Source organism: Nanorana parkeri, unplaced genomic scaffold (genome assembly GCF_000935625.1).
Source record: "Nanorana parkeri isolate BGI_ZX_2015 unplaced genomic scaffold, ASM93562v1 scaffold282, whole genome shotgun sequence".
NCBI lineage: Eukaryota > Metazoa > Chordata > Amphibia > Anura > Dicroglossidae > Nanorana > Nanorana parkeri.
Genome location: NW_017306550.1, coordinates 1,034,745 through 1,050,865, shown reverse-complemented (window position 1 = coordinate 1,050,865; position 16,121 = coordinate 1,034,745). Strand labels below are relative to the sequence as shown.

At 41.3% G+C, this 16,121-nt stretch overlaps 1 protein-coding gene across 1 annotated transcript in view; it reads left to right on the top strand.

Annotated features, from left to right (window-relative positions):
- The first annotated feature begins 4,525 nt into the window (after positions 1-4,525).
- Positions 4,526-16,121, top strand: part of HNF1A (HNF1 homeobox A) — a 24,249-nt gene continuing 12,653 nt past the window's right edge. Inside the window, exons 1-4 of the mRNA XM_018557438.1 lie at positions 4,526-5,400; positions 11,355-11,554; positions 11,668-11,854; positions 14,307-14,515. Coding sequence (XP_018412940.1) covers positions 5,081-5,400; positions 11,355-11,554; positions 11,668-11,854; positions 14,307-14,515 — 916 coding nt within the window. The 5' untranslated portion in view covers positions 4,526-5,080. The remainder of the gene's footprint in view (positions 5,401-11,354; positions 11,555-11,667; positions 11,855-14,306; positions 14,516-16,121) is intronic.

Sequence of the window (16,121 nt, the reverse complement as noted above, 5' to 3'; positions counted from 1 at the left end):
TTTTACAGTGTTCTGTTTATTTACAATTTTACTGTATTTGGTAAATGGGTAGGGGTAACAACTACCCCTTACTCATTCACAAGGGGGGGCAGCATCTGGGTGCACCCAGATTCCTATAAGCCCCCCGGTCCACAGTCCCCCAAAACCACTGTACCAGGGTTGTGGGGAAGATTCCCTAAAACATTACAATCACAATACAATTCAAGACAAGATAGTAAGGAGGGCCCTGCCCCTGAGGGCTTATGATAGCATTCGGTGGTGACAGGTTCCCTTTATTGAACCTGTCACTCCAATACAGAATACAGGAGGAGATCTAGCACAGTACTGCGAGTGCAGCTCTCCACTCACTATATACAACAAGCAGAGCGGAGAACGAACGTTCTCCACTCTGCTCCCCATTCTACATCGTGAGAGAGGATCTCCTGCCGGTGAAGAGGGTTACTCGGCGGCGGGGGAGGACAGAGCCGGGAGGACGGAGCCAGCGAGGAGAGAGGTAGGCGCCGAGATCACTTGTAATCAAACAAGCGGCTTCACCGATCTACATTTAGCCCTGCTTGCCCAAAGCAGGGCTAAATGTAGAAAACAACTTACCACCCGCTGCCCGTAACTGCATGTCCCGGGCATCAGGAAGTGCCACACCCCTGCCAGCCCCTTGTGGCAAATCCAGCCCTGAGCACATGGCTTGGTAACAATAACTTATGTGTCCTCCTTCCTGTACAGTGGCTACCAAATGTTCATTGGGCGCAACCTGATAGGAGGATTTAAATGAAGTTGCTGTTTACCCCTCATGTGAGATGTGATAAGCAAACAAAACAATAGCCAGGCCTCTAAAGTAGAAAGACTCACAGTAACACAATTGAGAAACTGAGTTTTATAACATGCAGATAGATATTCCCATATACAAAAATATTTAATGAAGATATTACACAAACAAAACTTTATATGGTAACAGGTACCATGCAATACCGCGTGTTGTGGCGCAGTCATGTGCATTGTGAACGGAGGGGTGCTTGAATGGCAACATAAAGAGAGAATTGCCAAGATTTTTAATATTACCAATGTCAGCTTTTCCATTTACATTTCACACGGACGGTCCGATCAGATCACCCTGTCAGTTTTTAAGGCAGATCTGATCGGAAACCCAATGTAACTCTTTGGGCAAGAACTCTGTTCTTTTTTCTGGAGTTGGGGGAAATCAGATGTAAACAGATCCATGGCTGCTTACATCTAATTACCCCAAACTCCAGAAACAAAAATAGGAACAGAGTTCCGTTTTGCGCTAACCTGATTGTGACGGGTTGGAGGTAATCAGATGTAAACAGACACATGTCTACTTACATCCTACTCCCCATAGACCTAACATGGGTCCACACAGTTTTTTTTTTCCAACATTGCAAGATGGAGGAAAAAACTTAAAGGACACAGATGTTACGTGAGTGACATCTGCTCCGATCAACCTTGCTGAATATAACGGACGCCGCCCATGTGAAAGCAGCCTAAAGTGTATGTAATCCCAGAATCAGTTTTCAGTATGTTAGAGATCATACATTAATATAAACAGGGGGGGGATTTATCTAAACTGGAGTACACAAAATCTGAAGCAGTTGCCCAGAATAACCATGGCAACCAATCAGCTTCTCTCTTCAATTTATACAGTTAGGTTTTGTAAATGAAAGAGAGAAGCTGATTGGTTGCCATGCACAGCTGCTTCAGATTCTGTTTGCTCAAGTTTTGATAAATTGCCAACAGCTGCTTCAGATTCTGTTTGCTCAAGTTTTGATAAATTCCCATCACTGTTTCCTTAAAGTGGTGAACTCTAATTTTGAAATTGCTGACAGGCAGGCTTTTTTTTATGGCAGAAGAGACTATGTAAAGCTAGGTACACACTGGCAGATTTTCGTACGAACGTTCACATGAAAAATATCATCAGAATACTCGATAATGCCACGTACAGATCCAACTACATTGGCCTATACACATACAGCACAGCAATGAAGTAATAAAATGAACTAGGATCACACTAATCCAGCACGTTATTAATCTCACGTGCCCCACTCAATATGGCCACTCAGAATAATAACGTGCTGGATTAGTGTGATCCTAGTTCATTTTATTACTTCCTTGCTGTGCTGTATGTGTATAGGCCAATGCCTTGGCTGGCTCTCGTGCAGAATGTTTCTTGGTCAAACTCACCGGTCCAAGTGGCTCCGTCGGCTAACGAAGGGAGGAGGAGTCCGGTGACGTCACGAACATCAACATCACCAGACTCCTCCCCCTTCCCTTCGGTAGCCGCCACGGACATCGACGTCACCGGACTCCTCCCCCTTCCCTATTCTGAGTTGCCCCACTCAAGCGGTGGCCATATTGAGTGGGGCACGTGAGATTAATAACGTGCTGGATTAGTGTGATCCTAGTTCATTTTATTACTTCATTGCTGTGCTGTATGTGTATAGGCCAATGTAGTTGGATCTGTATGTGCGTTATAATTAATCGAAATTAATCAATTAATCGTTTAAAAAAAATTCGATTAATCGAACACGAAAATGTTAATCATTACCAGCCCTATTTTTTCCTTAATTGCTAACAGTGAATGTGGTTTTTGTTCAGGAAACTCCATTCATTTAATAAAACTGAATGTTAAAATAAAACGAAACGGAATTTATTAAACCTCTTATGGCATTATCGAGTATTCTGATGATATTTTTCATGTGAACGTTCGTACGAAAATCTGCCAGTGTGTACCTAGCTTTACATAGTCTCTTCTGCCATAAAAAAAAGCCTGCCTGTCAGCAATTTCAAAATTAGAGTTCACCACTTTAAGGAAACAGTGATGGGAATTTATCAAAACTTGAGCAAACAGAATCTGAAGCAGCTGTTGGCAATTTATCAAAACTTGAGCAAACAGAATCTGAAGCAGCTGTGCATGGCAACCAATCAGCTTCTCTCTTTCATTTACAAAACCTAACTGTATAAATTGAAGAGAGAAGCTGATTGGTTGCCATGGTTATTCTGGGCAACTGCTTCAGATTTTGTGTACTCCAGTTTAGATAAATCCCCCCCCCTGTTTATATTAATGTATGATCTCTAACATACTGAAAACTGATTCTGGGATTACATACACTTTAGGCTGCTTTCACATGGGCGGCGTCCGTTATATTCAGCAAGGTTGATCGGAGCAGATGTCACTCACGTAACATCTGTGTCCATTCAGTTTTTTCCTCCATCTTTCCTCCATAATTAGATGTAAGCGGCCATGGATCTGTTTACATCTGATTTCCCCCAACTTCAGAAAAAAGAACAGAGTTCTTGCCCAAAGAGTTACATTGGGTTTCCGATCAGATCTGCCTTAAAAACTGACAGGGTGATCTGATCGGACCGTCCGTGTGAAAGGGGCCTTAAGTTGAAAAATGTAAATATAAAAGCTGACATTGGTAATATTAAAATTCTTGGCAATTCTCTCTTTTCACAGGCTAGAAAAGATAATACAAATAACTATTATGTTTGTATAGTTAAAAAATGAAAAGTGCAAAACCAATCATACCAGTTGTGAAAATCACTGATTAGCCACGGCTTCTTGTGAATTAACAAAAAGTAAAAAATTGCGTATAATTCTTCTTTGCTTTACACGACAGTAATGATTTAAATGCTCTATTTTAAAATGAGAGTATGAGCTAGAGTTTACAACACAGAGAACAAGTACAAGAAAAGTGAGAGGAAGAACAATACAGGTTATAAATGTTGGGGCACTTGGGCTTGGAATTGCAGTTGTCACAGGTACGCAGCGAACATTTATAGTGCCATTGACCTTCTTGGTACGTTCTAAACGTTCTAAAGCAGAGCTGGAAACAGTAAACAGGAACTGCCTCACAGTGAGACACCTCAGCCTCCAATATTAACCCTTACGCTGCTGATAATGCATTCTAGATGGTTATGGCAAGCGCTTTCTGCAGTTTATCATAAGTACTATCATGTTTTATGAATAAAAGCTATTTATATGAAACAATATTAACATTAGCAACAGATTCGCTGATACCTGTACTGCTAAAACTGTCACCTCGCAAGCAGGTGTGTTTATTTAATGCAATTGACGGGCATTCACAAAGTTAAATTGCAAGTAAGGAAAATAATCGTTTTATTGATAACAATATTTTTAATTTTTAGTTTAGTGAGTAATTTAATTTTCAATTTTTAGAACTCACCGCTCTTTGGCAGTTGTTTTGAATAAATGATTGAGCACTTGTCAATTTGCTAGAAATTCACTTTATTAAAATACGTGTAGTATTTGAGCATTGAATTTGATCAAATCTTAATGCTTTAAGCACTGACTCTCTCCACTTGGCAAAAGTAAGACATTTTAACAGAATTAAATATCTGAGAATTACATATTTAATTACTAAAACTGTAGAAAAAATTAATGATTGACCATCTCATTAGATAACACCAACATAAAGGCTAGCTTAGGCATTTTTAATCTACCTGACTATATGGCTGCATCACAGAAAGATCATTTTTAACTGACATTTATTTTAAATCGATGTTGATACCGTGCTACTGTATAGGCTTTTGCCATCTTTCTGTTCAGGTAATGTGAACATGTAACTATGCTCCTTAGACACTCCCACACCTGCTGTGTACTTACTATCATGTATTCTCTTTTGCGTTGTCTATTCTGAAATATGTGTTCTGTCAAATCTCTGTGCTGTTTTGTCTCTATTCTTTCCTTTCTAGCTCTCATTTCTTTATTTCCTCTTACTAGCTCTTCCCTTACTCTCCCTCCCCTCTCACACATGCACTTTGTGCAGAGTTGGGGGTCCAAAGTTCAGTAACTTGTGAAGCACAGGGATAAATATGAACCTTGGAGGATTTACTCTGCTCTGATGTAAACAGAGAGAGACAAGGGTCCCTTATCTGCTATGTTTCACTGAAGACTGTCCGGGGGGTGACTACGTACAGGTTGTGGCCGCACAGCAAGTATTTTTGGGGGGGAGGAGGAGACAGAAGGTGGGTAGAGCATGGGCTCCCGCCTGCTGATCCCTATTCTAACCGCAGGATGGTGAACTGGTAGCAGGTAACAGCGAGGATGGCGTCTGAACTTAGCTACTTGCAGCAGGAACTGCTAAGGGCATTGCTGGAGTCAGGTGTCACTAAAGAGACTCTTACCAAAGCCTTGAGTGATGGTGATGGTTACCAGTATCCCAGGGATCCCCTGGATGACATGAGTAGCCTGGAAGATGGGGATCATTGTGTGCAGCTACCTAATGGCCTTACGGAACATCATGTAACGGAAGATGACAGTTCTGAAGATGGTGGGGACTTTACACCACCGATTTTAAAGGATTTGGAGAGACTCAGCCCGGAGGAGGCTGCCCATCAGAAGGCTGTGGTGGAACGACTGCTGCAGTAAGAACCCTGTGCACTGTTCTTTCCATAATACTCTTTAAATAACTTTCTGATTTACTCTACACTCACATTTGCTTTTTTTACGTACCTGTACACTCTTTTCCCAGTTTGACTTTCCTTGTCCTACTAATATTCTTTGTTCCTCTTATTAAATCACACATATCCAGACTGAATTATGTTACCCCTACACATACATAACGTTTGGGGTGCCAAGTATGACAATTATAGCAATGGGTATGTGATCACTAACAAATACAATATGGTTTATCTAAATACAATTAATTAAAGACAAAAGAGCAAACAATGCATGCAATAGATCCACCAGTCAATTGCTGTCTTTAAGAAGACATGTATTGAAGCAAAAAACATCATTCTATCTTGTTTGTGGACACCCGTCTTTCTGTTTGGCTTTAAGGTCTTGTTACAATCCCTGTGACGTAGTTGTGTAGCTCTGGCTGTCCATATGGAAATGATCATTACGATTTCTCCATGGTGTTAGATATAAACTGTCCAAATGGCTTTGTTCCCAAATGTTCTTCTCTTTGGTAAAGTTGTTCCATCAGGTTCAAATGAGATGTACTCTTCACATTGGGTATCCTCCTCTAACTTAGTATAATGTTATACTCTTTCATTCCTAGTTACTCTGATCTTGTTCCCCATAGCTTAGGTCAAAATCTCCCTCTCTCCTTATGGTGTTGTGGGTCCTGTTCTGAATCTCCTCAGGGTACTGTGGGTCCTCCTAATCGCTGGGTCTCAGGGGGCCTGAGCTGGTTACTAATTATCCAGGCCCTCCATAATTTGTGCATTTATAAACCAAATGGCCTCTACCTTTTGTGATGATTAACTACTCTACTGCTACTTTGGACTCAGATTACTGTGATAGTGCTGCAACAGACGGCAGAATAAAAATGTTCTGCTTGACTGCTTGTATGAGAAAAAAATGTTGAGCTGGGCAGAAACATTTAAATAAATCAGTCACCTAATTTGCTAGCTGGTAGCTTTAGCAACGTCACAGCTGGCAGAAGATCTTTATTGATTCTTAACTAAATTCCCCATATTTTGGAGCTCAAGCAAAGCCTTGTCAAATGCCCGCTCTTACCTCTCTCCAAGTCAAGCCTGCACTCCTAGTATCATTCCATTTGTGGTCCCCTCTCTGTCTTGTAAAGCAGAAAAATGTTGCAGCTCAGCTCCACAGAGCCAACAGGAACAGACTGTACTAAGAGATGGTGTCTGTCCGTTTTGGGTCTACCGAGATAGAAATCTCTTCATATGAACTTTCCATTTAAATTGGTTAAGGCGCTATAAATTATCAACCAGACTCTTGTTTCCTCTGAGTTGATAACTAACTAACTGGGTTACTTATTGTTCACGGAACAAAAGGGAGGTGAAAACGCCCTTAGAAATGACCTCTAAGGATGGAAGTAAGGGGTTGAGGGGCATCACCTGTGCCCAGAGGGAGATGTGAATTAGGAGATGTAAAAATGTGAGAATTACCATGGGTGGTTGGTGTGACCCACCCAGGACGCTGTATCAGGATTGTATACCTGAGTATGAACTGTAGTAAATCTTTAACAACAGGCACCTAATTAACCCTTTTATATGACCGAAGAGCCAATGTTTTAATACAGAGGCCTGTCCATGTGCAGTAATGAGTTAGGGAATCTCTATACTTGAAGGCTAAGTGGATCATTAATCTTAATTAACACTGGACATATTGTTCTTTTTTTGCAAAAGGACCCCAATGATCACAGGTGGCCCCTTGTTCTGTGCATATATTCCTGTCCCTGGTACACAGCCGTTACTGTTTGCTTGCAGATTGGACTTTGTGCTCAGATAAGCTGGTATCAGTAGCCGAGTGAATCACCATTTAGTGTTGGGGGAGGGTCTGCAGTGTGTATACAGGTGTGTATTTCTACAAACTGTGCATTATGGAAATACACAATTTAATAAATGTATCCCTTAACAAAAAAACAATAGAAATCAGATAATTACAATGTTTTTGTGTAATGCATAGGGAATGGTAAAATAAATGTGTTAAACCTCATGTGTACATACCCCACTCCCTTTTTTTTGTGCAAACAATATATAATACTATTATTAGAATGCAAAATGAATAAATAATATTTGCCACATACATTATAAACATATCCCTAAAAAAAATAAAAAAATGTTTTTCATTGGACAACTGGGCCTAAGTCACATTGAATAAACCATAACCTAAAAGTAGAGATCCCTAATTGAGTTTGATATGCTAGGGTGGATTTATTAAAGAGATAGCAACTCGTCCCTATGCAAAGGGTATTTTTTTATGCAAAGTTCACTGAGCTTAGTAAACAAAATGAAGATATGTTCCCTTCAATCAAGCAAAAATCCAGTTTTTATTATTTCCGTTGCATATGATTGGGTATTCCAATAAACGTAGATTTATTTACTGTAACAATCATATGTACCATGGAGCAGTCTCTAGTAATATGGCAGCAGATGGCGTGCCCCCCATAACATGGGGAATGGTACAATTGATTTTCAGACAGAAATTCTGCAATTTGCAGATACATCCCAGATCAAAAGTAGATTGTGTGTGTACAGGAAAAAAGAAAGAGATTTTTGCAGATCTCAAGTATTGGGCTACAACATTTTCAACAGCATAGCAAGCAAAAGGAACATTTCTCCCCCCCATAGGATTTTCACATTTAAAAAAAAATACATTTCAGGTTTTTCAAGTGGAGTTTCATCTTTATTATCCACTTTATGAGAACAAGCATAGTCTGCAACTCTATAAAAGGAAACCTTTGCCCCATAAATTTGTTGTATATTTTTATGAAAATAAGTGACCTCTCCAAAGTGCTTCTGCAGATCAATAAAAGTGGTGTTGACTTGCACCTGCTAGATATTTGGCTGTCTTCTGTTTTAAATTCCAGTGTCATGCAAAGTGAGATAGGTAGTTTTTTGTCTCTGTCTTGGGGTGAGACCAGCTAAAATCTTATTTGCTTTCTGTCTGTCTGAAATACAATTAGCATTGTGCCTTTGTGTCACCTCAAGGTCAAGGTTAGACACAAGCTGTCAGTTCATTTTTTTCTAAATCCAATGTCCACACCAACTTATTCTCCTTAATTTATGGTTTCCTTGCAAATATAGCCATGCATTGTAACTCTTGAAATACTGTACGTAGCAATGTGTCAGCTGCAGTACAACAAAGCCAATGACTAACAGTGCAAATATGGTTGCATTAAATGTTAAAACATACAGCACGGGATGAATGTAAAAGCCACAGCTTTCTCTTATGTTTAACATGAAATTACTAACATAACATTAAAATTATAGTAGCAGACTCAACAATGCAAATGGCTAAAAGTGAGTGTCCACATACTATCAATAATCCATTCATGCAAACATGTATGCAGTAAAACTGTAGCTGGGTACACTGGTAGATTTTCATATGAAGAATTTCATCAGAACATTTTATAATGCCCTTAGAAACTTGAAGAATGTAATTCGAAATTTCATTTGATTTTAACATTTTCTTGAAGGAAAACCATATTCACTGTTAGAATTTAGTTTGTTCAACAAAAATTCATCATTACAGTTGAAATCAGTTGTCGATTTTACCCCATTAACTTTTACTAAATGGAATGAATGTTTTGAATACAAATTCTCTCCACTGAAATTCTTACCATGTATACTCAGCTTTAGCAATATCAACCAGATGGCAGTCATTATGGTTTCCTTGTCAATGCTATTTGCCATTCAAGGCTGCTCTACATTGTCATTCATCTGCAGGTAACTGATTAAAGAATAATAATGTAGGTACCTCAGATTTCCTGTTAGTTTATTAGCTTACAGGGATTCTGTGTAGTACGGTAGTAAAAGTTAGTGGCTAAGTATATGTCCAGCTTGATATTCTGCTATAAAACAGTCAGTTCTATGAATTACTCTTATTCCTTAAAAGGAACCACTGCACTCTGTATACTGTGCTGTGTGTTGCATACTCCTAACTACTCTACTCCCAGAGTAGAGGTGTATGTAACATACAACCCTACTTACAGAGTGCAGTATTTCAGATTACTTCCCCAGCATCAATTCAACCTTCCCACAAGTAAAATCACGCCCCTTAGTACAAACGTCCCCCCAAAAAACTGCTTTATCCCTGAAGGAAAATTCCCCCCTTCCTCATCCCCCATAACCCCCCAAACACAAATGCCTCCTCACTCTCTGCAAGACACTCACCAGACCTTAGCAGATGCACCTGTTTCCTTGTCTCATGAGAAAAGGCTATTAGTTAGGCCTTGTTCACACCAGACATGGCCCAGAACTTACAGCATTTGAGCACAGCATAGTGAGCCGGCGATGCAGTGCCTTCTGGCCAGAATCGTGCCGGAACACACTGTGTCTGGTGTGAACGAGGCCTTAGGTAAATACTTAATTGCCACAGTTAGGTAGATTTTTGTGCCAGTAAACTGTCATACACTGACCTGTATATTCTGTTTACCATACAGTTCCACATGCTGCACCTCTCCCATATCCCTGTACAATGTGCATTCTATACGTGACGCTATACAGTTTGATGTTATATACTCCACCTGTCTCCACTGTATGCACACTAACGTATTGCTATCTGATGCTCCCCTACTCGACCAGAGAAGGGGCCATGACAGTGAATGCAAACAGGTACACGTTTGCTAGTTCCCTTTCAGGTGGACTTGTACTCTTATACCATTCTGTTTTTTTAACCTCTCTCTCTATTCTAATGTGTTATCTGGCTCTAAATACTCTTCTTATACCTCCCTAACAACCACACCTGGTTTGCTTTGCGTGCAGGTTTTGGGACCTGTTTGCAGCTGGAAGGATCCACTGTCCTAATCCAATCACTGTGTTCAAGCAGAGCCAAAGATTGACTGGTTAAGCAGAGTGTGGCAATCAGTAACTCTGCATCAACACAGTTTTTTTGGTTAAAGACAGCATACATATGACCATCCCATAGCTGACACTAGAGCCTGATCCTCAGTTGCAGGGAACCTGAAGCAGATGTTAGGGTAGTATTAAAAGATTTTCCTACAAGATTATATATCAGGGTAGGTAAATGAAGATGTTAAAAAAGTGTAGATGTACAGAGGGCTAAGGTCTGCGTTTAAAGAACCTTTACCTAGTGAAATAAGTATTGGGCCAATGTTTACCTCATTCAGAAAATGCCATTTACTTGACCTGGCTGTCATGCAAATCTTTTAATTTCTGCACTTTCCAAGCCATTGAACAGAAACAGTCATATAGACAGTCAAGTAAGATTTAAGTCTTCAACTCCTGCTCTGAATTTTCATCCCAAGTCTTTGATTGCACTGAAGCCATTGAATTAGCATCAGGCATTTAACATTTAAAAAAGGCAAGGGCAATAGTAGAAGTCTCCTCTATTTTTCTCTTTACATGTTTTCTTTACTATGGCTTTTAGCACAAAATAATTACATTTCAAATCTCACTAAAGTTTATTAAAGTCCGATTGTAAATGATAATGGTAATCTGCAGTATATGGTAATAGTAATCTGAATGTATAAGTAGTGGTAATCTGCAGATAATAAAAAAATAAAAATAACATAGGGTTTATGTACAAGAGTGTATTCGCTATACTTTGTACCTGATTAGTACCAATTTTACCAACTCTCTTGGTGCAGTATTTATTGTATCTTGCAAAAGGTGTGATAGGCAGTATGCACAAGCATATCTAGCACTGAACAGAAGGCACTAACATATTTTATGGCCTTCTGGTCAATGCCCACATGTAGCATTCATTTTTTTATCTTCCAATCCTATTCTAGGAGGGTATAGTAAACTATGTTCATCCAAGTAGAATGCAACTTCTGCAACATGGGCACAAAGAAAACTTCCTGTACACACTTTAAATAGACTGTGTTAGTCAATTCACAGTTTTTTCTCCATACTAACCAGTATGATTTTCCACCTTGCAGGGAGGATTCATGGCACGTAGCCAAGCTAGTGAAATCTTACTTGCAACAGCACAACATTCCACAGCGGGAGGTGGTAGACACCACAGGACTTAACCAGTCTCATCTATCCCAACACCTCAACAAGGGTACTCCCATGAAAACGCAGAAAAGGGCAGCACTGTACACATGGTATGTCTCAAAACAGCGAGAAATAGCAAGACGTGAGTATACCTTTATCTATGTGCCTGTAACACTGGCACACATAATACAATATAAAAGTCACCTTGTGGAATTGGATGATGGCATCCAATGTATCACATCCATTTCTTTTTAGAGTTCACCCATGCAGGACAAACTTTGATGACCGATGACATTTCGTGTGATGAAGTACCAAACAAAAAAGTCAGAAGGAACCGCTTCAAGTGGGGGCCAGCTTCACAGCACATCTTGTTTCAGGCATATGAACGACAGAAAAATCCCAGCAAAGAGGAGCGCGAAGCACTTGTAGAGGAATGTAATAGGTAAAGGGTTAAATTTAAAAAAATACAATACTATCCCAATTAAAGCAATCTTCCCTTCCGCTCTTTACAAGTTAGTAACCTAAAACTAAAGCTCCATAAGGTGCCTAGATTCACTTTTACTTGTACGGTCGTATTCTTCAAAGCACTGCTGGAGCTTTGGGAAGATCTTTTGGTATTTGCATAAGCCCAGGCCCATTCCTTTTCCATTGCTTTGGTCTGGCAACAGGATGCTTAGGCGCTAAGCATGTCACATAGCGGACAGGGGGCATGTTTAGACTCACTATGGTCCTAAAATGGGGACTCTTTAGTGGGCTCAGGAGGTGCTACTAATGGAAACCTGTCATTAGAGAAACATGAAGCTTGGCATTTCTGATATCTACTTCTAAAAAAGCAAGTCGCCCGTATGTCATACTGACCCTCTAGCCCAGGGCTCAAAATTTCAAGTCCTGAGCTACTAGCCAGGCCTTAAAAGTTACTCGCCACCAGTTGCCCCACCTAACCCCTACCCTGCCCCGGACTTAACTCCGCCAGGTCAGTAATGTAACGCACAGCGCAAAGGTCAGTAATGTAACACACAGGGCAGAGGTCAGAGTGACGCACAGCGCAGAGGTCAGAGTGACGCACAGCGCAGAGGTCAGAGTGACGCACAGCGCAGAGGTCAGAGTGACGCACAGCGCAGAGGTCAGAGTGACGCACAGCGCAGAGGTCAGAGTGACGCACAGCGCAGAGGTCAGAGTGACGCACAGCGCAGAGGTCAGAGTGACGCACAGCGCAGAGGTCAGAGTGACGCACAGCGCAGAGGTCAGAGTGACGCACAGCGCAGAGGTCAGAGTGACGCACAGCGCAGAGGTCAGAGTGACGCACAGCGCAGAGGTCAGAGTGACGCACAGTGCAGAGTCAGTGTGACGCAAAGTGCAGGGTCAGTGTGACTGAAAGTGCAGGATCAGTGTGACACACTCAATTTTCACTCGCCAATTGCGAGGGGGCGAGTGGAAATTTTGAGGCCTGCTCTAGCTTTAATACTATAAACCCTTGGCCCAGTACAAGCAAGTAGATAAAAACTCCTGAGAGTCCTGACTTTACTGTCTGCTAATTTCTGGGTCAGCATAACAACAATATAACAAGTATTTGCAGAAGAAGGTCAGCAATGGCAGGCCATATATTCTACTTATTACAGGATTTCTCTGTAATCCTTTGGCTCCTTATGATACTACTTTAAGTCATCTTAGTTTTGGGAAAAGGGATTTTTTGAAGCAGTCAGTTTTGGTTAAAAGCCAGCAGCTTGGCCCACTCACCCAGTTCTTATATATGGATAATTGATGAAATGTGCCTATTGGCCATTGAGTCTATTGGAATATGTAGGGAGCAGGGAGAAACAAGCATCAACACTACAAGAAGTGTCAGAGTTTTGCCTGATCAGAACAGCCCAGGATTCTTGGAGAGAAAGGGGTCTGAAAGCTGCTGCAAGTATGTGCAAGTATTTTATTTTGTAATAAAGTGACAAAGTGGTATCTTAAAGTGACATTAAAGTCAAAAAATGTTTTCCCTCCTCCCCATGTTAATGTTAGCACTTACCTTAAATGATGTCTCTTAATCCGATCTTCTTCTTCTTTCCTGATGTTTTGATCTGTCCCTCCAGCAGTGCGGCGGCTCTCCGATCCAGCGCTGACTCCTCTCTGCTTGCAGGCATCCAGCGGTGTCTGCATGCGGGTGCACGCGTCCATAGACTTACCTTGTGTCTCTGCTCGTCTCCCGACCGAGAATCCGAACTGCGCATACGCCTGCCCCAAGATCCTTTGCGGCCGCACGAACAGTTCCGTATTCTCGGCGCGGGAGCGTGCAGCGATAACGAGGCAAGTTTAAACCGCTGTTAAAGCGGGTTTCTAAAAAAAATAAACTTTTTGCCTTTATCTACTGCTCGCTAGCAGTAGATATAGACAAAAAAAACAGAGGCTTCAGAACCCCTTTAAGCACATGGAAGAGGTCTCCCAATGATTTGAAGTGTTCACAGATAATGAGGAATGTTACATAGTTCAGTTCACACTGATTTTGCCAATATACAACCCATATGATAACATGGCAGAGTTGTTGATCAATTCAGAACTATTGACTTAAAGCATAAGTTGACCTTTCCCCCTTTTTATGTCAGATTCCATACTTCAAGGTAGGGCAGTGAAACAATAAAAAAAAATGTTTTTGAAAGAATCTGTCATAAAATAAATTGCACAGGTAATTAGATTTTGCTGGAACGGCCTGTTTCTGACTCATACAACATACCAGTTCTGCAAAAGTGAAGCTAAATCTATTCACTGCCCTGAAAGTAGTATGTGGCTTCTGACTGCTTCCACCAGAGCCTAATAATACAGATACTTTTCTTTGTTTCAAATGAATATATCTTACAGATTTGGTGTTGTGCTTTGGTGTTTATTTGCAATACTTCTATCTATTCTAGGGCAGAATGCATACAGAGGGGAGTGTCACCATCACAAGCGCAAGGACTGGGCTCTAACTTGGTGACAGAAGTAAGAGTTTATAACTGGTTCGCTAACAGGCGTAAGGAAGAGGCATTCCGGCACAAGTTAGCAATGGACACATACACGGGTCAGCAGAGCTCCACGCCTGGCCTAACAGGCCATGATTTGCCTCCATCCAAAGTAACAGGTAATTGCATGCTCTACTTATCTACATGTAAGGGGCCTTTCCTTATGTCATTTAACTGCAGTGTATGTTGAAGGGCTTCAGCAGAAGTCGCCAAAATACAGCGGCCATGCAATCAAACTGCAGTGAGTTCAACTGGAAGGCATCACTACAGGACTTAAAGTGATATTAAAGTCAAAAGGATTGTACGGTATTACAATTGCTTTTGAAATCACTTACAATGAATGCTGCTCCTTTTAAAAGTTTTAGTTTCCTGCAGAGTCAGCTGGTCTCCTGAGCTCTGGCCCTGACTTCCTGTTTTAGGGTGACCCCTTTCTCAAGCAGAGTGCTATGCAGTCACCCTTGTGTGTGCTAGTAAGCTGTGTGTGTCTTCACAAGCACAGCAAGGCAAGTTACTTCCTTCCCCCTGGCCCCTTCTCCTCCTTCCTCCCTTCTCCAAGTTGATGAACAGTTGCTGGAGTCTGCTCTGTCCCTTGTGATCTTGTACTGGTCAGGAAGTTCAGGGAAGCTGAGCTGAGAGACTTGGAAGCAGCTGTTCAGAAACATGATGATTGTAAGTATTTGGGTAAAAAAGTAAAGCAATGCTTTGCTGGGCAATGTATATTTGTTTGATCTGGATTATAGAAAAAAAATTGAGCATTTAAAGGACAACTATGAGGTGAGTGCTTTTCACAATGAGACTGTCACAGGTCGGCTCAGTAGATCGAGAAGTGAGCGAACACATACCGGCGTTCCCTCACCTCTCGATCCTGTAACAGCTCTCTGCCGTGACAGGGGAGGGGCTGGATTGCCCCCTCCCCGCTCCGATCCTCCAGTGCTGACTGGCGGATCGGACGGGGGAGGGTACAGCTGGCTCTGCCTCTAGATAGGCAGAGCCAGCTGTCACTCACGCAGCTGGGCGGATCCAGACATAATTTTTGGGATCCGCTTCAGCTGCGGCGTCTCAGTATACCGCGAGCAGTAGCTCACGGTATACTGAGCTTAGGGTGACGGGAGGACGCTAGTTTGTGTCCTCCCGTTACCCTAAGGAGAACTATGGGGAAAAGCCCTAACCCCATAGTTCTCCTTTAATACTACTTTAATCACCCTTTACTTAATAATGTATTTTTGGACTGCAACACTTTTGCTGTCATAGATAACTAAACCTGCTTATCAGATATGCTTTACAATACCTTGTTTCTTAAAGCTGAACTCCAGGATAAGCAAATATTGTCTAAATTCAAGAGCTATGAACAGGGGCGTAACTAGAAGTCCCAGGGCCCTAATACTGCCACACCAATGAAGGCTGCAGAAAGGGGGATTATAAAAAAAAATGACGGAACTGTAAATAAGCGATTTATGTTAAAAATCGTTTTTGCGCTGTGTTGGTATTTGTGTTGTTATAAAATGATACAGGCGTATATTTAATTGCAACATAAGGTATCACAACGCACGGCAATGTGTCAAAAAGCTTTGCCATGCGCTGCCACAGTTAATGTTTTTTTACAACAGAAAAAAAAAGAAAAATAATAATGCACTGCAATGCATTCTAACAACGCACTGCAGTGCATGTGCATGGCGTACACCACAATATTGTGCACGTGTATGTTGTGTGTGTGTGGGGGGGGGG